Source organism: Hemitrygon akajei, chromosome 9 (genome assembly GCF_048418815.1).
Source record: "Hemitrygon akajei chromosome 9, sHemAka1.3, whole genome shotgun sequence".
In the NCBI taxonomy this organism is placed as follows: Eukaryota; Metazoa; Chordata; class Chondrichthyes; order Myliobatiformes; family Dasyatidae; genus Hemitrygon; species Hemitrygon akajei.
Genome location: NC_133132.1, coordinates 7,489,443 through 7,515,924, shown reverse-complemented (window position 1 = coordinate 7,515,924; position 26,482 = coordinate 7,489,443). Strand labels below are relative to the sequence as shown.

Below are 26,482 nucleotides of genomic sequence, written 5' to 3'. Positions count from 1 at the left end.
GGCGGCGATGTGCAGACCTCCGGCCATGGGTGGTGCTGCGGAGAACCTCCTGCTAAACGCAGGCGCAGTGCAGCCCGCAGCGGTGGCCGGCGGGTCTCCTGTTTGGGCGGTGGTGAGCTGGGGGTCTGATCCCGGATTGTGTAAATCGGGGGCCTGCTGCAGTGGGAAAGTGGACCGAGTTCTGCCGGAGGGCTGCAGGCTCCGGGCTCTCCGGTACCGCAGCCCCGGTTTTAGCTTTGCGCCCGATCCCGGGCTGTGGGATCAGTTACACAGAAATACAACTGCAGATGCTGTGGATCAGACATCTGTGTCTGTGTCTAACTGATCTGTGTGGGATCAGTTAGTCGTGGTTCTCAAGCTGGGAGGCGGTTTGGGGTGAAGGGGATCTGTCTGAGTGTGTGAGTAGAGGTTATGGGTGGACTGTGGGTGTGGGGTGAGTGGAGGGAAGGGTGTGTGACCGTGGGAGGGGGAGGGGGAGGGGGTTGCTGTTGTGAGAAAGTGGGACGATCGGACGTTCTGTGACCCGGGTCAAATAAAGTTGTAAACAGGGGAGGATCTGCTCCGTTGTATCGGACGCTCGGATATCCTTTCAGTGAGCAACAATTCTCTCTTCAAATAAATTACTGATTAATCTTGCTGTTAATATTGGGTTTCTTACAAAGCCCCAGAGTCTGGGAAGAGCTGTCACCGTCATGGGCTGTTAGTGAATATTGGGATGGCGGTGGGGTGTCAGTGACCTCTGTATTTGAGAACGACAGGGGTTAGTACATACTCCTGTGAGATATAAATGTCCTTACAGTGGATTTGGATCTGGTGGCGTATCTGGAGTTTGCAAAAGAGAAGGGAATAGGGAAGGGACTGAGGACAGAGAGTTTTAACCAGCAAATCGTCGTGCGGGGTGGAGGGGTACGGGAGCTGCCTGATAGATCGCTTTAATTGTTTTTTATATAATCTCACAGATGGTGACTGAGGGAGAGGCTTGGTGAGGGAGGAACATGGCTTTAAGGTAAGGGGAGGGAAGTTCAAGGGCGATGTTAGAGGAAGGTTTTTCACTCAGAGAGTGGTTGGTGCGTGGAATGCACTGCCTGAGTCAGTGGTGGAGGCAGATACACTAGTGAAGTTTAAGAACCTACTAGACAGGTATATGGAGGAATTTAAGGTGGGGGGTTATATGGGAGGCAGGGTTTGAAGGTCAGCACAACATTGTGGGCCGAAGGGCCTGTACTGTGCTGTACATGTTCTATGTTCTATGTTCTATACCGGGAGGTGAGCAGGTCAGACACGGTATCAGGAGAGTGACTGTGATGTGATTTCCTGTGTCACGGGTATAGACAGTCATCTCCAGTGAGGAGTTTGTGTGAAGATGCAGCTTCCCTGGAGGTTGAGGAAAGAGGACTCACCAACAGGTGGAACCAGCTGTGGGAAGACATGGTTTGTCAGGCCTGACGACGAGCTGAATGTACCAGAACCTTCAGACTGAATCAGAAAACCATTCTGAGGGTATTTGAAATGTCAGAAGCAGGGGGAATGTGATCACATGTGCAGAGGGCCGGGGCGGTGTCTCCATCAGACCCTCAGTGCGATGGTTCAAGTTACAATGTGCAGGGATGAAAACAGAGTGTTTGGGGCCGAATTTAATCACAGATTCTGACCCAGTGAGAGGGTTAGTTTTCCTGTATGGAGGCAACATTAATGGAAGAAGACACAGGAACTTCATCAATTGCCAGTTGTTAGCAGAAGTGACCAATCTGTATGTTACCTGACAGAATCAGATATTCACAGTGGTGTCAGAGGGGTTCCGTCTGGTTTATTTCAGGTTGGAGAGGGGTGTGGAGTTTTGAAATCAATGCCTTGTGGCACCACCATCGTTAATTTAGCATGTCCGGAGTGGTGGGTCACACAGCACGGGAACAGGCCTTTGGCCGGCCGTACCTGTTCTGACCATCCACTCATGGTCTACACTGGTCCCATTTATCAGCACCTGGTTCATAGTCCACTGATCCTGGGCAGTTTCAATGCTCACCCACTTCGTAAATGTGAAGTGACCTGCCTCCACCAACTCCTCGGGCAGTGTGTTCCTGATTTCAACTACCCTCTCCGTGAAAAGTCTCTTCCTCAGATCCCTCTAAACTGCCTCATCCAATGTTTAATTCTATACCCTCTGATCAGTGACACCTTTGTTTGTTTATTTCCACAGAGTAGTGATAGCTGGAGTCTCTGCCTTGGGTAGGAGACCCCATTAGTCGTGTAATCACATTTGCCCCTCCAATTTAACTGCAGATGTAACGATCTCTTCTCTCATGCTCAGTCTCCAGGTGGGCAGTGTTTTCCTTTCCGCTCAGCGCTGAAGTGGATTGTCTGCGGGATCGGGAAGGTATCCTCGTCTCCTGAGCGGGGAGCCGGGGGTCCCGTGAGGCTGTGTACCGCAGGTCTGCCCCACCCTCTGCTTTGTGACACAAGATCCCGTGGTGTGTGCGTATTGTCCCCAGAGGGGTGGTGATGCTGTGTTGTGTTGGGAAATCTGATGTTGGTGACTGAGTCCCGTTAACTCCCCCCAACTCGCCTCGCTTCCTGAGACTCCTTGCATTTGTCCTGGAGCTTTATGGCTGTTGTGTCTTCCGACGGATTGGGGTGGGTGAGAAAGGAGAATGTCCCAGGTTGTGGGGATCTTTGATTTCATTGCCTGCTTTACCGAGGGACTGGGAAGTCTAGGGGGAGAATGCTTTCTGTAATGTGCTGATCTGTATCCAAAAGTCCCTGCAGTTCCTCGCAGTCAGGGGCAGAGTAGTTACCATGCAAAGCGTGAAATGTCCTGATGGGAAATTTTTTATGGCGTGTTGATAAAACTTCGGTGAGGGACAAAGTATTTATGGCAAAGTTCTTGTTGTTTGTTCTAACGTTGTCATTTTAGAATCTTTTATACAGTAATATGTACTATTAATTCAGTATCTGTGTATTGCTGGAGGACCATCAGTGATTGTCCTTGATCCCTTCTCCCACTTGGTTCCATCTGCTCATCCCTGCCCATCTTGTTCAACCTGTATCCAGTCTCCTAACCACCCCCCCCCCCACTCCACTTTAGTGATATACATCAACCATCTGGGTCAACCTCGGTCCACCCTGTATCCCACCACCTCAATGTTATATATTAGCAATCTTTCTTCTAACCCTTGTCTTCATTGTGAAGTGGTCTTTGCACCTTTGGCCTTGTTGAGTTATTTCTTGAATCGGTTTTTGTTAGCTGGGATGCCAGAGGGTCATCAGGTACCAGTTCTGTTGTGCATTGGTGTGGAGGTGCTAGTCTTTGAACTGTGACTGGCTGACACACTACAGCATTTTACTGGCAGCAAAGAGTACTGGGAGAGTTGTGATTGGGCTCTAATCCTGTGATCTACATTACAGGCATCTGACACTGTCGGTGTTTTGGCTTTGACTTTGGTTAGTGCTTCTACAGATGAGGTTGGATGTTCGTCCTTCTGCAATGAAACAGAAATTTCGAGCAGCTGGACATTGGTTGTGGGGAAATCCTGGATTGCACTACTCAGTGTGAGATGCGGGGACGATGTGTGAGACTCTCAGGGTCAGTGAGTGGCAGATTCACCTGTGTGACTCTGTGAGGTTGTGTCCTGGGATATCACGGTTTTTGATCCAGGTAAAATGGACCCAGGGATCGAGCTGTTAGGGTTTATGAGGTGTAGAGTGAGTATTTCTGGTCTGGGAACAGGTGTTTGTCTCGTTCCTTCGGAAGCAAAGACTGCTAATCTGAGGAGAGGATGAGTTCCCATTTCATCCTCACAGGGAGAGGCCATGAGTAAATGGGCTGTTCCGTGTTTACAACAGTAGAAATCGACCCGTGAGTTTGGTGTTCAAACTGTGTTTGGAAATCCCCCCCCCCCCCCTCACTGTCACCTGTCTGTCACTTGGTGGAAATCAAGCAGAATCTCAAGTTGCTGGAGATCTGCACTAAAAAGTAAAAATGTTTGCGATCATTCTGACGAAACATTATTAACCTGAATTGTAAAGTTTGTTCCTCTCCCACAGCTGTTCCTTACCTGCCGAGCATTTCTGGTAATTCCAGTTTCTTTTTATTACGTTCACCCTGGAACGGTTTATATTTCCTGAAATGGGCCTGTTTTAACCTGGAAATGGAAATGGCTCGTTCTGTGATAGTAGAACAGTAAAGAAACCACAACGCTTTTCTGTAAATTATCCCGGTACCAATTTGTCTGTTATTGCTGGAAATGTGTTCAGTACAGTTGTTGCTAACGAGGTTTACAAGAATAATCTCAGGAATGACCTGCGTTATGTGGGAGGAGCATTTGATGGTTCTGGACCTGTGCTCAATGAAGTTCAGAGGGACGGTGGGGGTGGTGGGGGGATGTATGGTTAAGTAAACCTTCCAAATGCTGAAAAGCCTGGATACATTGGATATGGAGAGGATGTTTCCATTAGACGAAGAGTCTGTGATCTGACTGCACAGTGTCAGAATAAAGATGCTTCCCTTTAAAACTGAGATGAGAAAACAATTTTGGCAAAAGGATGTCTGATGTGTGGAATTTGTAGCCGCAGAGGCTGGTTGAGGCTGCCATTTGGGTATGTTTATGACAGGGATTAATATATTCATGATTGCTGAGTAGCTTCAGGGTTACAGGAGGAAGGCAGGAATATGGTGCTGGAATAAAAAACAGCCATGGGTGGGTGGTGGGGCAGACCAGATGGATCGAATCACCTAATTCTGTTCCTGTGTCTTGTGTCTTACCATGACTGAACGATGGCTCCTGCTTATCCCATATCGTTTTGTGACGTGTGAGGGACAATAAAAGATTGTTCACTGAGATCATTATATTTACCTTCAACATTTAAAATTCAGTGAGTTTTGTTCTTAGTAACATTAAGCAGAAATGTTTGGTTCTCCTTTTTATTGTTAATGTGTTTCATTATCTTTCATGTTAAAGTTAGACCTGCGGTGAGAAATCTATTGGAAGAAAAACCCCAACTGGAAGCAAACCACGACTGAAGACGAGGGAACAGCAACAAGTGAACCAGCCTGAAGACTGAGAGCATCAACTGGAGAGAACCCATCTGACTCAGAGAATCCAGTGATTCAGTCAGGAGAAAGTTTGGTGAGTCTCATTTACTCAAACACTGGTCCTTTAGACATTACATACCTGTAGAAAGGAATGTAGGAAATAGTTGGAGTGAGACTGAATGTGCCCAGAAGAACCAGTTACGCCTCTGTCAGACTCAGGTGCAATCACTCCAGGTCTGGTAATGTGCTTTCAGCAGCCCAGTCCTTTAAAACCACTCCCATTCTGTGGAAGTCAAATCCGGATAAAGTCACTCAGAGACCGTATAAATACAAACTCTTTATTCCAAGCACCCGGGGCTTACTCAGTTAGTCGCGCAAACAGGAACAGTCCATGACTGTTCCCGTCCAATCCACTAACTGACTAACAATTCCCTTTACACCACAGATATATCTGATCAGATTTCCCCCCTCATAAGACAGGATGGAGCCAAAGTTATTTACTACATGACAGTCCCTAAAGACAAATTGCAAAATAGTCATAATGGCTTACACATACAGAACAGACTGAAGCTGTCCTATCTCTACGCATGAGTGCCCAAGGAGGTAAGCATCCTGAAACCCTAGCTAGCTACCCTCAAGAAGAAATATGGCTCAGCATGGCTTTGCACATCCGTTGATCATCTGCAGTTTCTTTCAGAAAAACAGGCTGCTATTGTTTAACAAAGTGTTCACCCTTTTACATACTTTATCGTACCCTCCTTTTGATCATTATATGATCAACAAAGCAGTGATTTTTTACAGAGAAAGCAACCGAGTACAGCATTGACTTATCAGTGGGTAAAAACAGCATACAGCAGTAATTATAACAATGATATGTACAACTATTATGCCATAATGCAATATCATGCCCCACATATTACTGAACATGCCTTCGAAGACTACCATTTAGATCCTTCAGTGAACCCATGTAAATCCTGCCCTACTTTCTTGATGCTGTCAATCTCCTTGGCAGTGTGCTCGGAGAGGGATGTGATGTTCGACTCATCAGGGATATAGGTGCAGCATTCTGTGTCAATAATAGCACAGGTTCCCCCTTTCTCAGCCAGGATAAAATCTAAAGCCATACGATTCTGTAGGACTGTTTGCTGGATTGCAATCATTTCAGTGGATATTTCTGTTACTTGGGCCTGTGTTTCTGTCAGGGCCCCTGCAGTATTGTGGCCAGCTCCTCAAGTGCTGTAGCCATATTGATTATCTCTCGGGAATTCCTGGCTACTCCATAGGAGAGAAAAGCGATCATCCAAAATCGCTCAGTCTCAGTTACTCCTCTCCGCTGCTGGTCATCTGCAGGTATGGCCAGGATACATGTTTCCCTGTCTAGGAAGTTCCGTTTGGTGGGGGCCTGAGATACCATCCCTCAAAACACCGACAGCCACACTCATTCTGACTGGACCACAGTTCCTCATCTCACTTCCCCAGGTGTTATTTAAGAAACCCCAGGCTGAGAGTTCCTCACTCTGGTTGAGCAGGATTACTGACATTGGAATCATAGTTTTACCATGCTGCAGAATTTCGGCACAAACCCAGCAGGCCCTTAGCATAGGTGTGACAGAGAGACAGAAAGGTCTTAACATGGGGGCCCCTGGATGCTGGGGTGAGCCCTCTCAAAGACATAAACACTAAACCAATACATTTTCCTTTAGTCCGAGAGAGTCCTTCTACTCAGTTCCTTCAGTAACACGTTTGCAGTCTGTTCGATATATCCAGTGAGATTGCCCCTCCAGTTTCACAGCCGTGGGAGTGGATGGTAACACCTGATATGGTCCTCTCCACCGCGGTCCGAGTTTCCCTCAATCCCAGTCTGATCAGGACAAAATCCCCAGGTTCTATGGTGGGATAGTTACTCCTCTCTGCAGGGTAGTTCTCTTCCTTGTAAGCCTGTCGTACCTGTGAATGTAATGCTTGGAGAATTTTGATTAGTTGGCATATCTATTTCCCCATCTCTTCCCCTCGGTTATGCATATCCAATTTTGCTGGTAGACTTTCTGGGAGCAATGGTACACAATGTCTTGGTCCCCAGGGTGTCCTCATGGACCATCCATAAATGACTTCAGCTGGTGACAACCCTGTTTTCCCCTGTGGGGTGACCCTCATGTGGAAGAGGGCTAATGGTTGGACCTTCAACCAAGTGAGTCCAGTCTCCGCTGTTAATCTGGCCAATTTACTCTTCAGAGTGCCATTGGCTCTCTCTACTATGCCAGCGGCCCGTGGGTGGTGTACACAGTGGAATTGTTGCTTGATAGCTAGTTCGTTACATACCCCTTCATTTACTTTCACCACAAAGTGTGGGCCATTGTCAGAGCTCAGCATCTCCGGCAGGCCATACCTGGGAGTTATTTCCCGTAATAATACCTTCACAACAGTCATAGCGGTATTATTGGTAGTTGGAATAGCTTCAATCCATCTGCTAAACACATCTCTAATAACTAAGCAGTATCTATAGCAATGTACTCTAGGCAATTCAATAAAATCAACTTGTAGACACAGAAACGGTCCACCTGTCAGGGGAGTCGTACCCGGTGTGCAGGGTACAGGTTACCAACCATTCCCTCCTTTCCCAGGTGTGTACAATTATGTATATAATCGACCATTATTGGTAAAAACTGTGTAGGAACACAAACCGGTCCTACTGGGGTGATCCACAAACCTAGTTTGGGGTCTTTCTGGCACCCCATCTGGGACCAGTTTGCGCTCCTCCTCAAAGGCGTCCCCCTGAAAAGTACGTAGCTCCCGCATGTCTGGCAAACCCGCTCTGCTTGAGTCACGGAGGGCTGATTGACGGGAACCCGAGGGGACTACAACTACCGAGGATTGTGCCGCACTTTCCTCTGTCTTATCTGCTAACGCGTTGCCTTTAGTGACCCTGTCGGACATGTGGGTGTGGGCCGCACATTTAATAATAGCCAAAACTCGAGGTAGCTGTAGAGCGGTGAGTAAGTTGTTTACAAAGGTGGCGTTGCTAATGGGGTGGCCAGAGGAAGTCAGGAATCCCCAAAGCCCCGTAGTCATGTACAATTCCAGATGCATAACGGGAACCTGTGTAAACATTCGCATTTTTGTCTGTTGCTAGGATACAGGCACGAGTCAGAGCAAATAGCTCAGCCTCCTGGGCCGAGACAGCAGCTTCAAAAGAGGCCTGCTCAATTACTTCACTGTCTCACTATCGCATCGCCAGAATATCGTTTCCCTGCTGGATCCACTAAAGAGCTTCCATCCTCGTAAAACGTTGCCTCGGGCTTGAGGGGTTATTGCGGAATGGATGGGAGAGTCTGTCCTTCTTTCACAGTGATCCGGACGGGGGGCAGTTGGTGTGGCTGACTTCATGGCCTGAAATTGCCCAGAGATGGGGTACAACGTCTTGGGTTCGGTCAATATTAAAAGAGTGTCTTACCGGATGTCCCATCTTCACCTCAGACTCTTTCCAGTATCGGAGTTGGCCCGCGGCCAAGTCTTGCCAGTCTCTCTGGGTGCTGGAGGCTTGTTTTGTCGGGGTGTAGGCAAGGAACTCTAGGCTCTTTGGCTTGAACCCAGGGCAAACCCTAACGGTGGTATGGGGAACCACCAGCCCTGTCTGTCGCCAAAGGAAATCCGGACCTTCGGCCGGTAATGCAGCGCCCTCTCTCCTTTTAACCTCTCCAATCACCGTGACTGGGAACTTCTGTCCCTCGAGGGGTGCTTTCCTCAGTTGAGCTCCCCGTAGGGTCATAGCACAGAGTCACATGGGGGTCGGCTGATGGCAGAAGTGGTTCAAACGCAGTGGAGTCCAGATTAAGTGCCCACCACTGGGGGGCGGAGAGGGGGGGGGTCAGAAACTGGGGAATCTGTTGGTTGTTCACTATTCCCAGGGTGACACCCTTGTCCGTACCTAGAAACTTGACTTCCAACGGACAGAGAAAGTCTCCCCCTGCTAGATTACACCCCCGACTGGTGGTGACTGTAAATGAAACCTCACAGTGGTTCCCCCGGAATTCCACCTGCAGTGGCTGGGTACGTGAATACGTACGTTCCGTGCCTTCGAACCCAGACACAGTGATTGTAGCGTCTGATAGCTGGAATCCCTTTTCCTTTTTTTGTAGTTTATTTTTTTATTGAAGTTCATCATCAAACAAACATTTCCATAAGATGTATTTCAGACATTGTACATATATATCATATAGTCATATATATCACAAATCTCCACAAAGTATTTACCTGAGGGACACACTTATAGAAAAGAGTGGAGAGAAAAAACAAGCAAAAGGAAAGAATTCTGTACAAGTAGGGAGTGATCTTTTTTTTTACAACAGATTCATTGATTTGTGAGAGTAAAATCAGGCCTATGAGGCATTATGCAGTTAAACCATTTTTCCCAGTATGAATCAAATTGTTCCAAATTGGATAAAATTTTCTTACGTTTGATTGGATTTAATAGCCCATTGACATTAAAAGAAATGAATTTTACCTTGTCCTTAGCCATCTGTATTTATCTGTCAATGTATCATTGAAATTAGAATAAAACTTAATCGATCTACTCCCTGAACAAATAAGAACCAAGAAACGCAAATAATAACAAAAATGGCAACAAACGTGTGATTCCAAGGCTGAGGTCTCTAGTAGATGACCCTGCGTTGAGCTAGAGGAAATGTCTAGCTGTGGGGGATAATCCCTGAGGGCCCCCATTGCAGTATTCATAAAAGTCAGTGAACAAATCTATTACACAGAAAACATTTCCCTGTGTACTCCTCATATATATTCTTATTTTGGTGAGGAAAAAGGAGTAAATGAGCAAATAAAGAATAGCAACTAAGTAATATAAAATCCACATTATAATAAGTATTTCTCGAGATAGGTATATCACCATGTACTTTTGCTTCCGTTCAGCTTCTCAACATTTTTAAAGTTAGCCAAACCTTATGGCTCTTCTGAAGGGGGTGAGGACTGTCTTTGGGAAACTCCCGGTCTCTTCCTGATATATTTCTCTCGGCCTCCTCCCGTCTCCTCCCTTCTCGATTCTCTCACTATTTCCCAAGCTGAGTGGGATAATTCCGCAGTCAGGCTTTCCCTCGTTTTGGTGATGCTGACGGGCAACCCTCTGGCCTTCATGTCTGCAGTCACCTCTTCCACTGTCTGGTACAACCACGTCCCATTGTCATAAAACACTCAAAGTTTAGCAGGGAACGGAGTTTGAAATCTAATCTTTTTTTGCTTTAGTACTCACTTTACTTCAGAGTATTCTCTGCGTTTCTGCAGGACGCGGGGGGGAGTAATCTTAGTCAAAATATATTAATTTATCGTCGAAAAACACTCTCTTCTTACCCCAGGCCCTTCATAGAATCTCCGCCTTGGTGCTGTACAGAAGGAATTTAATTATTATTATTCTATCCCAGGTAGGTTTTGGGACTAACGCGCGGTGGGTTCTTTCGACTTCCAGCTCCATAGCCGGGAAAAGATCCAACACGTCCAGCAGTAACTTTCCGACAAACTCAGTCATAGACGAGCCCTCCGTTCCTTCGGGAACGTTGTAGATTCTGATATTTTTCCGCCGTGATCTTCCCTCTAGGTAAAGCAGTTTACCTTCTTGGTGATGTAATATTTTTATTGTCTTGCTCAGTATCCGTTCCAAGTTTTGAACGCGATCTTCCACCTTCTCAATTCGAGTCTCTGCCACCACTATTTTTTGATTGACGCTGGCGAGCTCTGATTTAATATCATGGAGCTGCTGTTTTATATCTTTCTGGACCTCCATTATTTCTTTCAGGATTTCGAAGATATTCGCCGCTTCGCCTGAGCGAGGCCCAGCATCTGCCTCGCTAGCACACGGTTGGGTAGGAGAGCCGCTCGCTGCACTCCTCTCAGCCGCAGGCTCCACAGTGTCGCTTTTTTTATTTCCATTCCTTTTCCCCATTCTTGCCCCTCTTTTCAGTTCAAATATTTTTCGAAAAATATTATATTTGATGGGATAATGGGGCTTAATACACGTTTTTTTGGAGGAGCTTGTGACTTAAGCTGCCATTCTTGACGATGACATCACCAGAACCGGAATCCCTTTTCCGATACTATTTCCTGATCAAGAGTGGTTGTGGTTGCCCCCATATCAATCATAAACGGAATTGGAATTCCAGCAACTTGCAATATTACATTGGGCTTTTCCTGAGGGGCTGTACTCACGGTAGGAAGCTTCCTTGCTTGTCAATTTCTAAATGGGTTGTTGTGCCCACCTGTCTCTTGGTAGGTTTTAGTTCCCATTTCTGATCCCCAGCTATGGCCGGCTCGTGTCCTTCTCCCACTGAACATATTCACCTTTAGTATCAGTTCCCTTCGGGGTTGATCAGGATTCGAAAGCCGGGTCCCAATAATATGTCAAAGCTTGTCGCATTCGATTTCAGTCATTGCAGGCCAATCCATATTGTTTGTTTTAATCATGTTGGCTGACTTATTGGAGCAGTAAGGCATCAAACTGGGGGGGACGGATTCCCATCATTAAAGGCTTGGTCTCCCAGCGAAAGTGCCGTAGCAGGCCACAGATCACTCCCGGTAGTCTGGTCCCGATTCCAGGCTTAGGTTCACATTCAAGTACTTTAGTGATGTTTACAGGTTGCTGGAGAGCCCTTTCCAAGGCTTGAGTAATCTGGTCTGTCTGTTCATTCTCATTATGGTTTCCTGCCTGTAACTCCTGATCGGTTTGGTATCTCAATTCTGCCTTTCATTTCCGCCCCTCATCACCTGAGAGAATCATGCAGCAGAGACTGGATAAATCTTGCGGGCTCGCATTAAACATTAGTATCGTACTGTGGACATACTGAGCAAACTGTGCTGGATTTTCTTTTCTCTCTGGGGCCTGATTCATGATCATTATCATTTCTTGAGGCTTCCAGTGTGCATACACAGGAATTATTGAGGGCTGTCCCCCCTCCTGCTCGTGGATTGGGCAGCATTCGGGTGGACAATTGTATTTGTGGAGCCATTAACTCTGGGGTTTTATTGGATTCTTCCCTCCCTGACTTGGAATAATCCTCGGTATTCCCTTTCTGGATCTCGGTATAGGGACCTCCCCTTCCCTGTGCCACTGTTTTACCCGAGCGGCCACCGTATCTGAGTACTGGGAGGATTGGGGTTCGGGAGCACTGGGTGCACTTGGCCCCTGGTAAGGTGGGGGGGTGGTACGGTGGGTGCCCACTCCTCATCACGGTCACTGTCCTCAAACAGGGTCGGTATGCCAGACATGGGTTGGGGATCCCTTGTTTCCCTATCAGTTCGAACTTTAGACTGAAGTTCCTGCCCTTCTCTCCTATCCAGGCCGGCCTTGGTTTGCTTACGTTGTTTTTCCTGCTCTCGTTTTCGGCGCCCATCCACCCATTCACGCTCCGCTTTTAGCGTCTCCCAACCTTTGGCGTTCCTTCTGCAGTACATACCTCTATCCCTTTGTCACATGCATTATTCCTCCAACTTCACATTTGTTCCACTTCACATTTCCCTTTTCCTTCCATTCCCTTTTCAACAATTTCCACTTCTTTTCACAGTTCTTTTTCCGTATCAAATTTACTGCTTGTTCCATTGAGGTACTATCCCAGGTTCCCCGCCCCAGTGAGAAAAGACAAAAGGTAAAATACCGATTGGATGCCCTGTCGGTCTCTGCAGTCCCCAGAGTGGTCCAGCCGCTTACTCAGCCCGTCTGCTTGGCACTCCCTACATTGGGATCCTGTTCGTGATGCCAAATGTTAAAGTTGAATCTGAATAAAACTCGGGAGACCAGATTCTTATCGTCGCCGCAGTTTATTGCACATTCTGCTGCAGGATTTTGATGCCCAGTTGTCAAAGGGAAGGCATGTTAAGCACTGCCACCATCTGACAAGTGGACTGACTTAGTCAGGTTACAGACGTATATTTACACAGAGTAAACCCCATATGTTACTATTGCAAGATGTTATTTGAACTGGTACGCCCACCAAGTCTGTTGGTGCAAAACTTAATTACTTAGATAAGATAGTTGGCTAAATCAAGGTTGTAATTACAGATGGATGTTCTGTCCAGGCCTTATCAGTTTTTCCCTTTGCAAGGCCCTGACTTAATTACAACAGATGTTCATTCCTGTCCTTATCAGTGAGTCCTCCTCCCTTTACTAATGAGGGTACAATGTATAATGTTATCGGCTAACGAGGGTACAATGTATAATGTTATCAGCTCTCAGTGTGTCTCTCTGCAAGCCACAGGGAACTGGTAATGAGCCTCTCTTAGCTAACCGCTGAAGACACAGTTCACTTCAGTTCGATAATTCCTATTCAGTCCCAATTATTTTTTTAGCCAGAGGGTACATAGGTTCAAAATTTTCTTATATATCCTCAGTTCCTCAGGACGGTTCAGGGGAAATATTTATGTCCATATTGATACTGGTGTTATCTGTGTGTATTGTGGCGATGCAAAAGTTGCTGGAGAATTTACAAGTAGGAAGAAGTAGAGTGATATTTGGAAATCTGATTCTTTAAAGTATAATTAGCAAGTAAACCACATCTGGACAATGTGCAAAAGCTCTGTTGAGAAAATTCTTCGTTCCCCATTACAGGCCTGCTACATAGGTTGTGTGAAAGTGCAGATGCAGAGGAGATTAAAGATCTTATCGACAGTGATTTGCTAGCTGTTGAAATGAATACCTCTCTATGTAAAATTCACTGTGTATATGTTATCACTGGGTAAAAGTATGCACAGTACAAGATTGATGTGCCCACCGGTCATTACAAATTAGAGGGGACATTAGTGGGAAGGTGGGGAGACCTCCAGTGTCCCTGATGCCCTCACCTACAAGATGTGCATCCAGCTGCAGCTTGTAACCCTGCACATTAAGGCGTTGGAGCTGGAAATGGATAAATTGCGGATCATCCAGGATTTGGACGGGGTGATAGATATGACATGAAGAGAGGTGAGATACACCCAAGGTGCAGGACACAGGAAAATGTGTGAGAGTCAGGAAGGGGAATGAGGTTAAATAGTCATCGCAGAGTACTCTTGTTGCTATCCAGCACAACAGCCGCTGGACCACTTTAGAAACTGTTTGAGGGGATTATCTGGCAGAGGAAAGTCAAAGGGGTGATAGGGGATTCGTTAGTTAGGGGAACAGAACAAGAGGGGACTAATATCCTAGTGGTAAAGTTGCTAGTGCTAGTGTGGTGGAGGAGGTGATGTGGTTAAAATAATTTGAAGGGGGAATGGGAGCTAGAATGAAAGAACAGCTAGTGGAGAGGGTGAATTGAATTGAATTGACTTTATTACATACATCCTTTATATAGATGAGGAGTAGAAATCTTTACATTATGTCTCCATCTAAATGGGCAATGTTTAATTTATAATAATTTATAGTAAATAGTTTGTACATATGACAGTCAATATAGCATAGAAATACAATTGTATTAGCATGAATTAATCGGTCTGATGGCCTAGTAGAAGATGATGTCCCAGAGCGTGTTGGTCCTTTTGTTGTGGTCCTGTTCCCCAGAAGGTAGCAGCAGGAACAGATTGTGGTTGTGGTGAATTGGGTCCCCAATATCCTTTGGTCCCTTTTTACACACCTATCTCTGTAAATCTCCTGAACAGTGGAAAGTTCACATCTACAGATGCGCTGGGCTGTCTGCACCATTCTCTGCTGGTTCCTGTGATTAAGGGGAGTACAGTTCCCATACCAGGCAGTGATGCAGCCAGTCAAGATGCTCTCAATTGTGTCCCTGTAGAAAGTTCTTAAGATTTCAGGCCCCATCCCCAACTTCTTCAATCATCTGAGGTGAAAGAGGTGCTACTACGCTCTTTTCACAACACAGCCGCTATGTCCACAATCAGCTCCTTTGTTTGAGGGAGAGTTTGTTTTCTTGACACCAGTCAGATGTTGTTCAGACCTCAGACAGAGTCAGCAATCAAATGGTTGAGCATGGTGCGATGAACGTGCTGAGCTGTGTATATCACAATGCAGGAAGCATCACAGGAAAGTCAGATGAGCTCAGGACAGGGAATTATGATATTGTAGCCATTACTGGGACTTGATTGCACCCAACAGTCTGAGGGATTTAGAGGACCAAATTTGCAGAGCGATTGCAGACCATGCCAAGAAGGTTGTTCCAGTAAGTGATTTTAACTTTCTATATATTGACTGGGACTCCCATACTGTAGAAGGACTAGATGGGGTAAAGTTTGTCAAATGTGCCCTTAATCAGTACGTAGAATTCCTGATGTAGAAATGTGCAATAAGCTGTCGGGAGATGATCCAGGGCTGGTGACAGAAATTAGTGATCATAATGCCATGAGATTCAAAGTAAATATGGAAAAAAAGTGGTCTGGACCACGGGTTGAGATTTTAAATTGGAGAAAGGTCAATTTTGATGGTAAGGATCTGACAAGTGTTGTTTGGGACAGGCTCTTTTCTGGCAAAGGAGAACTTGGTAAGTGGGAGGCCTTCAGAAGTGAAGTTTTGAGGGTGTAGTGTTTGTATGTGCCTGTCAAAATAAAAGTTGAAAGGTAACTAGTGCAGAAAACCTTGGTTTTCAAGAGAGATTGAGGCCCTGGATATTTTGTTCCTCAAAATGCCTCAGGCTGTTGGGTGCAACCAAGACTCATTAATGACTACAATATCATAACTCCTTGCCCTGAGCTCATCTGACTTTTTTTATTCAGCTTCTGTTGGTTTCTAAAAGCTTCCTAATAGTTTCTGCTCTTTTGTTTGCCCTCTCTTTGGCTTTTATGTTGGCTTTGGCTTCTCATTTCAGCCACGGGTGTGTCCTCCTGCCTTTCTAATGCTTCCACTTCTTTGGGATGTATTGATCACTCACCTCCCAAATTGCTCCCAGAAACTCCAGCCATTGCTGCTCCATTGTCACTCCTACCTTTTCCCTTCCAAACAAGTTTGGCCAGCTTCTCTGTCATAGAAACATAGAGAAGTTCAGTACGGAAGCAGGCTATTTGGCCCATCTAGTCAATGCCGGAAAAACATTTAAGCTGTCTATTGCAACTGCCTGCACCAGAACCATCGCCCTCCATACCCCGACCATCCATGCTCCCATCCAAACTTCTTTTAAATGGTGAAACCGAGCTCATATTCACCACTAAAAATAAACTAAGAAATTGTACGTTGGTGAGCTTGACATCAGTGGGGGAACGTTATTGGAACGTATGTGCAGGAACCGGATATACAAGACCTGACGAAGGGTCTCGGCCCGAAACGTCGACAGCGCTGCTTCCTATAGATGCTGCCTGGCCTGCTGCGATCCATCAGCATTTTGTGTGTGTTGCTGTGGATATATAAGTATTTGGATAGATGTGGAAGATTAAGGATAGACAGCATGGGTTTGTGCATGGCAGGTCATGTCTAACCAATCTTATAGAATTTCTCGAGAAATTTATCAGGAAAGTGGATGTTGTCTACATGGACTTGACAAAGTCTCATATGGGGGGTTTATCAAGAAGGTGCAGTCACTCAGCATTCAAAATGAGATAGTAAATTGGATGAGACACTGTCTTTAGGAGAAGCCAGAGTGTGGTAGCAGATGGTTGCCGCTCTGACCGGAGGCCTGTGACTAGTGGTGTGTCTCAGGGATCAGTGCTGGATCTGTTGTTGTTTGTCATCTGGATCAGCAAATTTGTGGCTGACACCAAGAATTGGTGTCAGTCACACAAAGAATGACTGACACCAGCGAGGAAGACTATCATGGCTTGCAGTGCGATCTGGACCAGCTGGAAAAATGGGTTGAGAAATAGAAAATGGTATTTAATACAGACAAGTGTGAGGTGTTGCACTTTGGTAGGACCTACCAGGGTCGGTCTTACACAGTGACTGGTCGGGCACTGAGGAGTGTTGTAGTAGAAAGGGACCTGGGAATACAGGTCCACAATTCACTGGAAGTGGTATAACAGTTAGATAGGGACAGAAAGAAAGATTTCAGCCCATTGGCCTTCATGAACCAAAGTACTGACAATAGATGGATGTTATGTTGACTTGTAGAAGATATTCTTGAGGCCTAATTTGGAGTATTGTTGCATTTTTGGTCAACAATGGTCAAGATGTGAAAGAGGTTGAAAGAGTTCAGAGAAAATTCACAAGGATGTTGCCAGGTCTGGAGGATTTGGGTTATAAGGAGAGATTGAACAGGTCAGGGCTTTATTCCTTGGAATGTAGAAGATTGAGGGGAGATTTGATTGTGATAGAGGGGCATAGATAGGGTAAATGCAAACTGGCTTTCTCCACTGAGATTGGGTGGGACTACAATCAGAGGTCATGGGTTAAGGGTGAAAGGTGAAATGTTAAGTGAAACATGAGGGGAAACTTCTTCACACAGACGATCATCCGGGTGTGGAATGAGCAGCCAGCACAAGTGATGCATGCAAGCTCAATTTCAACATTTAAGAAGTTTGTATAGGTACCTGGATGGTAGCGGTATGGGAGTAAACAGTTTAAATAGTTCAACACAAACTAGATGGCCCAAAGGGCCTGTTTCTGTTTTGTAATTTTCTATGACTGTGACAAGAACCTGAAATAATACAAAAATTCACCTTTAAGTCCATTTAACAGCTGTGCGGTCCAGCCATTCATCTCAGCAGGAACTTTCTACATAGCGTTAAAACTGTGGCACTTCAAGTTATTAATACATGAAAGAAAATCGCAGCTGCACCTCAGGAAAGTCTATTTGTGTGAGAGTGTTTCAGTTACTGTGGGGCCAGGAACCCATGCAGCTCAGTGGGAACAGGGAATAATACCAATGGAGAGAGTCAGACTGAACCAGGTCACAGATTGGAGATGGCAGAAATGCCGCATTCTTATAGAGACAGGAAGAGCATCAGAGAGTTTGATGGTCATTCCAGATACCAGCACTGTGCCCAGTTAGAAGATGATTTCTCTCACCAACTTGGGTTGAACCTCACTGTAACAGTGTGATGCCAGATCACACCTTGACAACTCAAGTGATTGCTTCTGAAATGTTGTCCTTCACCCATTGATGGATTTTGTAAATCTTTTCACAGGTTAAAAACGAGAAGAAATTCGTCTCCAGGAAACCCAAACACGGCACACCAGTTTCACTATCTCTGTCCAGATATTTAAGAAGTGGAGCAAGGGATTCACTCGATCATCCTTCCTGCTCAGACAGTGGGGAGGAATTCACTCGATCATCTGACCGACTGGCACGCCCGTCATTTTACACAGGGGAGAGGCCATTCACCTGCTCAGACAGTGGGAATGGATTCACTCGGTCATCCCAACTGAAGGTACATCAGCAAGTTCACACTCGACAAGGCCATTCACCTGTTCTGTGGGTGAGAAGGGATTTGGTCGGTTTTCCCACCTGTGGACACACCAGTCAGTTCACACTGGGCAGAGGCTGGTCATCTGCTGAATTTGTGGGGAAGGATTCACTCGGTCATCTGACCTAATGGCTCACCAGCGAGTTCACACCGGGGAGAAGCCGTTCACCTGCTCAGTGTGTGAGAAGAGATTCAGTCACTCTTCCACCCTGCAGAGACACCAGCGAGTTCACACTGGGGAGAACCTGTTCACCTGCTCAGTCTGTGGGAAAAGATTCACTGATTCATCTACCCTACAGATTCATCAGCGAGTTCACACTGGGGAGAAGCCATTCACCTGCTCACTCTGTGGGAAGGGATTCACTCAGTCATCCAACCTACAGAGTCATCAGCGAGTTCACACTGGGGCAAAGTTGTTCACCTGCTCAGATTGTGGGAAGGGATTCACTGAGTCATCCAAATTACAGAGACATCAGTCAGTTCACACTGGAGAGAAGCCATTCACCTGCTCGGTCTGTGGAAAGAGATTCACTGTGTTATACAGCCTACAGAGACACCAGCGAGTTCACACTGGGGAGAAGCCGTTCACCTGCTCAGTCTGTGGGAAAGGATTCACTGACTCATCCACCCTACAGATTCACCAGCGGGTTCACACTGGGGAGAAGCCGTTCACCTGCTTAGAATGTGGGAAGGGATTCAGTCAGTCATCCAGCCTACAGAGTCACCAGCGAGTTCACACTGGGGAGAGGCCATTCACCTGCTCAGAATGTGGGAAGGGATTCAGTCAGTCATCCCAACTACTGGCACACCAGTCAGTTCATAGTGGGGAGTGGCCGTTCACCTGCTCAGAATGTGGGAAAGGATTCACTCAGACATCAAAACTACTGGCACACCAGTTAGTTCACACTGGGCAGAGGCCGTTCACCTGCTCAGACTGTGGGAAGGGATTCACTCAGTCATCCCAACTACTGGCACACCGGTCAGTTCACACTGGGGAGAGGCCGTTCACCTGCTCAGACTGTGGGAAGAAATTCACTCAGTCATCCCACCTACAGAGTCATCAGCGAGTTCACACTGGGGAGAAGCCATTTACCTGCTCAGAATGTGGGAAGAGATTCACTCACTCTTCCACCCTACAGAGACACCAGCAAATTCACACTGGGGTGAAGCCGTTCATCTGCTCAGAATGTGGGAAGAGATTCACTCTGTCATCCAACCTACAGAGACACCAGCAAATTCACACTGGGGTGAAGCCGTTCACCTGCTCAGAATGTGGGAAAGGATTCACTCGGTCATCTCACCTACTGGTACACCAGTCAGTTCACACTGGGGAGAAGCCGTTCACCTGCTCAGAATGTGGGAAGGGATTCACTCAGTCATCCCACCTACTGGCACACCAGTCAGTTCACACTGGGGAGAGGCCGTTCACATGCTCAGTCTGTGAGAAGAAATTCACTCACTCTTTGACCCTACAGAAACACAAGCGAGTCCACACTGGGGAGAAGCCAGTCACCAGCTGAGAATGTGGGAAAGGATTCACTCAGTCATCCCAACTACTGGCACACCAGTCAGTTCACAATGGGGAGTGGCAGTTGTTATGAATCCCTAGGTTTTGTTTGCTGTGGACTGTCATTTTAAGAGAGATGGATTAAGAAGGCGAATCAGTCTGACTTGCAGCTTGTTTAAATCACTCGCAGTTTGTTTAGTTTTAACCAAGGACATAGACACTTAGGGTCAGATGGAGACAAAGGAGGGAAAATGAAAGGATTGAAACAAGGGAAATAGTGGCTAAGGGTCACTGTTTAGAACTTTCTTATGCCCACAAGGGTGGGTTAATTATCGATTCAGTGTACATCAAATGCGTGGTTGTCAGCTTGTTTGATCCATAGGAGTGGATCGGATTTGGGGTATCCTGTGAAGACCACGTGTGTTAACCCTTGCCTGGGTGTGGTGTGGTAATTCACTTGAAGACGATACCCCTTGTGACAAGTCACTTTTGGTGATAACTCGTATGTGGATTTGGAAGGACGATGGATAAAATTTAGAGCGACTGTTCTTTCGTTTTACCACTGTGGAACATCTGGAATTCGACATCATTACCTCCTCTTGACATTTACCCTGGATTACAAATATCTCCCTCTCATCACCTATTCCGTGGATGAACTAAACTTTCATACTTTACCATCTCAAGACTCTAAGCCTTGTTTCCTCCGAGCTCAATAGTTTGGGAGTTATATTTACACGCATATATACACATAACACTGTTAACTTTTGTTTATCTTGCTTAAGTTACTATATTATAAGTAGATACTAATAAAGATAATGGTTTTAACATCAAAAACAGACTCCAGGTGTAGTCTATTGCTGCTGGTTCGTTTCTAAAGCATTACGGTTCATAACAAAATTGGGGCCTGCGTCCGGGATATGGATGCATTTGGGGACATATTGATTGATTAACTATCGGTCTCATTGGGGAAATCACTTTTGATTTATTTGTGTGTGGAGAATCAGCAGCGATGGATGTCGATAGATTTCTCAAAGTGCCAACCTCTGAGGCATTAGAGGACGACAGAAGGATTGAGTTGATTAACTCCTGAACAAGTTGGCAAAATTAAAGATGGAGGCTGTGCAAAGGCTGAGACATTTTGAGGCTAGAGAGGCTGATAAACAGAGATAAGAGGCAGAAAGACAGGGGCTGTTTGAGCTGGGAAAGATAGAGAGATTGCAGCAAAGGAGTCTAGATTTATCTGGTGATAAGTTTGAGGCCAGTCGGAAAGTTAACTTGGTACCTCCATTTGACGAGGCAGAGGTTGATAAATACTTTCAGCATTTTCAGAAGTTTGTTCAGAGTTTAAAGTGGCCAAAAGAGGGCTGGCCTATTCTCTTGCAAAGTGTAATTAAGGGGAAGGTTCAGCAAGCCTATTCTGTGACAGTTGATGAAGCAGCTGATTATGACACAGTGAAATAGGCTGTGCTCAAAGCTTATGAGTTGGTCCCAGAAGCATACAGGCAAAAGTTTAGAAATTCGAGGAAATCTGTGAACCAGACTTATATGGAATTTGCTTATGAGAAGTTTTTGTGTATTGACTGCTGGTGCACGTCTAAGCATGTAAATGATGATTTTAACATTTTGAAAGAGTTGGTTTTAATTGAAGAATTCAAAAGGTGTGTTCTTCATGACATAAAGATGTATTCAGATGAAAATGTTGCTGCCACTTTGCAGGAGTCTGCTAGATTAGCAGATGAGTTTGCTTTAACTCATAAGTTTAAGTTTACCCCGAATAAGAGTTTCCAAAAGAGTAGCAGTGATAACCAGGGTAAACCAGAAAGAGAAACTGGGATTAGTGACGAGTAAGGATGAGGGAAGTTGTTGAAGGAGAAATATTCTGGTCTTACTTGTTACTATCATACTTGTCATATGATGGCTAATTGTTCCGTCCTGAAGAAGAAAAAGGAAAAGGAGGCAGTCTGAAATGCCTGTGGTCAGTATGTTGAAACACCTATAAACCCACAGGGTTTTGAACAGTCTGTTGAGGCTCAGTTAAGGACTGAGAGGTCTGACTGAGTTATGAAGGGATTCTATTATTTTATGTCAGATGGGCTTGTTTTAGTAAAGGAAGGGTCAACCCCGGTACCAGTGAAAATCCTTCGAGATACTAAGGCTTCCCAGTCACTTATATTAGACAGCATTCTAAAGCTTGGTGATGAGACTAACATTGCTGAGGTAAATCTTCTTAAAGGCATTGGGGGTGGCATGGTTTCTATGCCACTGCACAAGGTAACTTTACAGTCAGGATTGGTTTTGGGACCTGTTAAGATCGGATTATGCTCCAGTTTACCGGTGGGCGTTGTTACTTTGCTGTTAGGGAATGACCTGGCAGATAGTAAAGTTGTTCCTGCAGTGCAGCTGATAACTAAGCCAACCACTGACCACCCACAGACGGAGTTTAACATTTATCCTTCCTGTGCAGTAACTCGAAGTATGGCTGAAAGTCTGCCGACGCAGACGGTACTGTGCAGCGTGATTCTGATACCCATGATAGCCAAAATCGGGATTCAGGTTATGATGACTTGTCGAGCTTTTCTGTCTTCATTGTTTCAACAGGATTCAGGTAGTAAGTCTGATGAGAAAGATTTATCCCTGTCTAGGAAGGAGTTTATAGCAGAACAGAACCGAGACCCTGAGATTGAAGCTTTAAAAGAAACAGCTCTCTCAGATGATGAGATTAAGAAAGTGCCAGTATGGTATTATCTCAAGGATGAAGTGTTAATGAGGAAGTGGAGGCCACCTGCTATACCAATGAGTGAGGAATAGGCAATTGTTCACCAAGTGGTGGTTCCTAAAGTTTATAGGACTGAAAATTTAACTTTGGCCCACAGTAAGCCCTTAGGTGACCATTTTGGAGTGAATACAACTTTAAACAGGATTATGAAATAATTCTACTGGCCTAATTTGAGGAAAGATGTTGTGATCTTTTGCAGAACCTGTCACACTTGTCAAGTTGTGTGTAAACCTAAACAAGTCACCCCAGTGGCCCCACTATGGTCTATACCTGCATTCAGTGAACCCTTTTCAAAAGTTACAGTGGATTGTGTTGTCCCATTGCCAAAGACTAAAGCTGGCCATCAGTATCTGCTAACTATCATGTGTACTGCATCCAGATTCCCAGAGGCACCACCTCTCAGGTAAAACTGTGGCGAAAGCTCTTACCAAGTTTTTTACTTTATCTGGTTTGCCTAAAGAAATCCAGTCTGATGAAGGAAGTAATTTTACATCTGGATTATTCCAGCAGGTAGTTTATGAATTGGGAGCAAAACAAATTACATCATCTGCGTACCATCCGGAATCACAGGGGGCTTTAGAAAGATTTCATTCTACCCTCAAAACAATGATTAAGACATACTGTGTCGAAAATGGAAAAGACTGGGATGAAGGAATATATTTGTTTTTGTTCGCAGTAAGAGTCGGTACAGGAATTACTGGGCTTTAGTCCATTTGAACTTGTATTTGGTCATAGTGAGGGGATCTTTGACCTTGTTAAAGGAACAGTAGGTTGATGGGGATGTACATGTTAACTTGTTAGACTATGTTTTGAAGTTGAAAAATAAACTACACCAAGCCTGTAGTCTAGCAAGACAGAGCTTAAAGATTTCTCAAAACAAAATGAAGTGTCGGTTTGATAAGCGGGCTTGCGAAAGAAAATACCGGGTGGGGGATAAGGTGCTTGCCTTACTTTCAATGTTGATGAATGCTCTTCAGTGGAAATTCAATAGACCGTATGAAACAGTCTCTCAAATTAATGATGTGAATTATGTTATTAAAACACCCAACTGACATGAACTAACACAGGTGGTACACATAAATATGACAAAGCCTTATTTTGACAAGCAGGCACCATCTGTGAGTGTTGTTGTCAAAACGTATGAATCTGGCAACCCTGAGAATGAAATAATTGACTCGTCTGAGACTTTTCACAAGCCAAACATGGTCCCGGTTAGGCTAATGAACTCAGTTATTCCAGAAAACATTGATAACAAGTTGGCTCATCTGTGGCCAAAGCAACAACAGCAGCTGAAGGAATTCTGAAGTTTAAAGATTTATTTCCCGATGTTCCCAAGCAAACCACGGTCACAGTACATGACGTAGATATTGGTCAAGCCAAACCAATTAAACAACATACATATCGCATGAACATAGAAAAGTAAATTGGCTGAGCAAGAAATTGAATATATGCAGGAAAATGGTATTATTAGTCTTTCAGCACCAGATTGGAGCTCACCCTGCGTTATTGTGCCCAAACCTGATGGTAGTGTTAGATTTTATAGGAAGGTAAATGCAGTAACAAAAACAGATGCCTATCCTATCCCTAGGGTGGATGATTGCATCGATAAGGTTGGAAAAGCTAAACTTCTTACGAAGATTGATCTGTTGAAAGGGTATTAGTGTGTTCCATTGACAGACAGAGGTAGATAAATTTCTGCATTTGTGACACCTTCTGGGTTGTATGAATACAATGTTTTGCTGTTTGGAATGAAACATGCTCCAGGAACATTCCAGAGAATGTTTGATTCTGTAATTCGAGGGTTAGAACACACAGATGTCTATACTGATGACTTAGTCACAGGGAGTGCCACTTGGGAAGAGCATATTTCTGCAGTAGAAAAGCTGTTTGACAGGCTTTCCCAGGCCAGCCTTACAGATAACTTGGCTTAGAGTGAATTTGGCCATGCCACGGTGACCTATCTTGGCTATGTTGTAGGTCAAGGCAAGTTGGCTCCTGTTGAGGCAAAAGTCCAGGCAATTTCTGAAGTTCCTATTCTGACTGGTAAGAAGGCTCTTAGAAGGTTTCTGGGAATGGTTGGTTATTATCGTAAGTTCTGTAAGAACTTTGCTGGTATCACTCTTCCCCTGGATAATCTCCTGAAGAAGGGTGAAAAGTTTGTTTGGATCGAGCCTTATCAGGAGGCATTTGATCGATTGAAAGCCATTTTTATGTTATCAACCCGTGGTCAGGGCACCTGACTTTACAAAGCCATTTTCTATAGTTGTGGATGCCAGTGAAAGATGGTGATAATGTTGAACATCCTGTAGCTTACTGTTCCAGAAAATTCAATGAGAGTCAAACAAATTATTCCACCATAGAGAAAGAGTTGTTGTCACTCATCTTGGCTTTGTAGCATGTTGATGTCTATATTTGCCCTGCTCAGAAACCACTTGTGGTTTATTCTGATCACAATCTGTTAGTGTTTCTGAGTAAGGTAAAGGACAAAAACAGAAGATTGTTAAACTGGAGTCTGATTTTGCAAGAATATGATATTGTGATAATGCATGTAAAAGGCAAGGGCAATATCATTGCTGATTGTCTTTCCAGGTGCTAAGCTTCCAGTTTTAATAGTGGAGTAGAATCTGGTATTTGTATATGCTTCGGCAATGTGTTACACGATAACCATACTGTAGTTCGCAGATAAATTTTTGCTCTTTTAGTGATAATTCTCTTTTTTATGGGGAAGTGTTACGAATCCCTAGGTTTCGTATGCTGTGGACTGTCACTTTAAGACAGTGCCTGAGTGAGGTGGGGGCTAACAATGACGTCAGCCGCTGACTTTCTCAGCTCATTTTAAATTTTTACAGAGACTGAGAGCTCAAGGAGCTGGGACTGTCTGACTTGCAGCTTGTTTACATTACTCGCAGTTTGTTTGGTTTTAAGCGAGGACACAGACACTGACAGTCAGAAGGAGACAAAGAAAGAAAACAAAAGGATTTAGACAAGGAAGCCAGTGGCCAAGCGTGGTTTGATTATCGATCCAGTGCACATCGAATGTGCGCCTGTCGCCTCAAATAATCCACAGGAGTGGATTTTGTTTGGGGTATCCTGTGGATACCACATGTATTAACCCTTGCCTGGGCATGTGGTGTGGTGACTCAGTTGAAGATGATATCCCTGTGACAAGTCACTTTCGATGATAATTCGGATGTGGATTTGGAACAACGATGGATAAAATCTATGGCGACTGTTATCTCGTTTTACCACCGTGGAACCTGTGGAATTCGACGTAATTGCCTTCTCTCTACATTTCCCCTGGATTACAAATAACTCTCTGTCATCACCTATTCCGTGAATGAACTGAACTTCCCTACTTTGCCATCTCAAGACTCTAAGCCTTGTTTCCCCCCCTCCCCCAAGCTCAGTAGTTTGGGAGTTATATACACGCACACATATACACATAGCACTGTTAACTTTTGTTTATCTTGATTAAGTTACTACATTATAAGTAGATACTAATAAAGATAATGGTTTTAACATCAAAACCAGACTCCAGGTGCAGTCTGTTGCTGCCGGTTCGTTTCTGAAGTGTTACGGTTCATAACAAACTGCTGGAATCTTTAGGATCGTAGCTTGTAACTCTCAGCTGACCAGGTGCTGCATTCAATTAAACCTCTTGTCATTCTAGCTAACAAAAAACGATTCCTGGAAATCTCAATGAGATAGAAGGTGCAAGATAATACTTCACAATGAAGTCAAATGTTAGATGAAACTTTACTGATGTACTGTACATCATTGAGCTGGGTACACACGGGCTGGAGAGAGGTTGCACAAGATGTGAGTGAATGAGGAGATGGAACCATGTGGGTGAGGGATC

General features: G+C 45.0%; 1 protein-coding gene across 8 annotated transcripts; it reads left to right on the top strand.

Annotated features, from left to right (window-relative positions):
• The first annotated feature begins 47 nt into the window (after positions 1–47).
• On the top strand, positions 48–25,324 carry LOC140732867 (uncharacterized). 8 transcript variants are annotated; one of them, XM_073055499.1, is made up of 5 exons: positions 67–112; positions 960–1,006; positions 2,309–4,869; positions 4,956–5,123; positions 18,062–25,324. In XM_073055499.1, exon 5 carries the CDS (start codon positions 18,469–18,471, stop codon positions 19,858–19,860), a length of 1,392 nt encoding a protein of 463 aa, XP_072911600.1. In that variant the 5' UTR covers positions 67–112; positions 960–1,006; positions 2,309–4,869; positions 4,956–5,123; positions 18,062–18,468; the 3' UTR covers positions 19,861–25,324. The 8 variants fall into 8 exon arrangements, with proteins under 8 accessions (XP_072911603.1, XP_072911600.1, XP_072911604.1 ...); XM_073055500.1 differs by lacking the exon at positions 960–1,006 and having other exon boundaries at positions 83–112; XM_073055501.1 differs by lacking the exon at positions 67–112 and having other exon boundaries at positions 500–1,006; positions 2,309–2,429; positions 4,960–5,123.
• The last annotated feature ends 1,158 nt before the right edge of the window (positions 25,325–26,482 follow it).

Bases quoted from the DNA above. Each gene is read 5' to 3' on its own strand.
- LOC140732867 (XM_073055502.1), top strand. From the start codon at position 18,469: ATGGCTCACCAGCGAGTTCACACCGGGGAGAAGCCGTTCACCTGCTCA.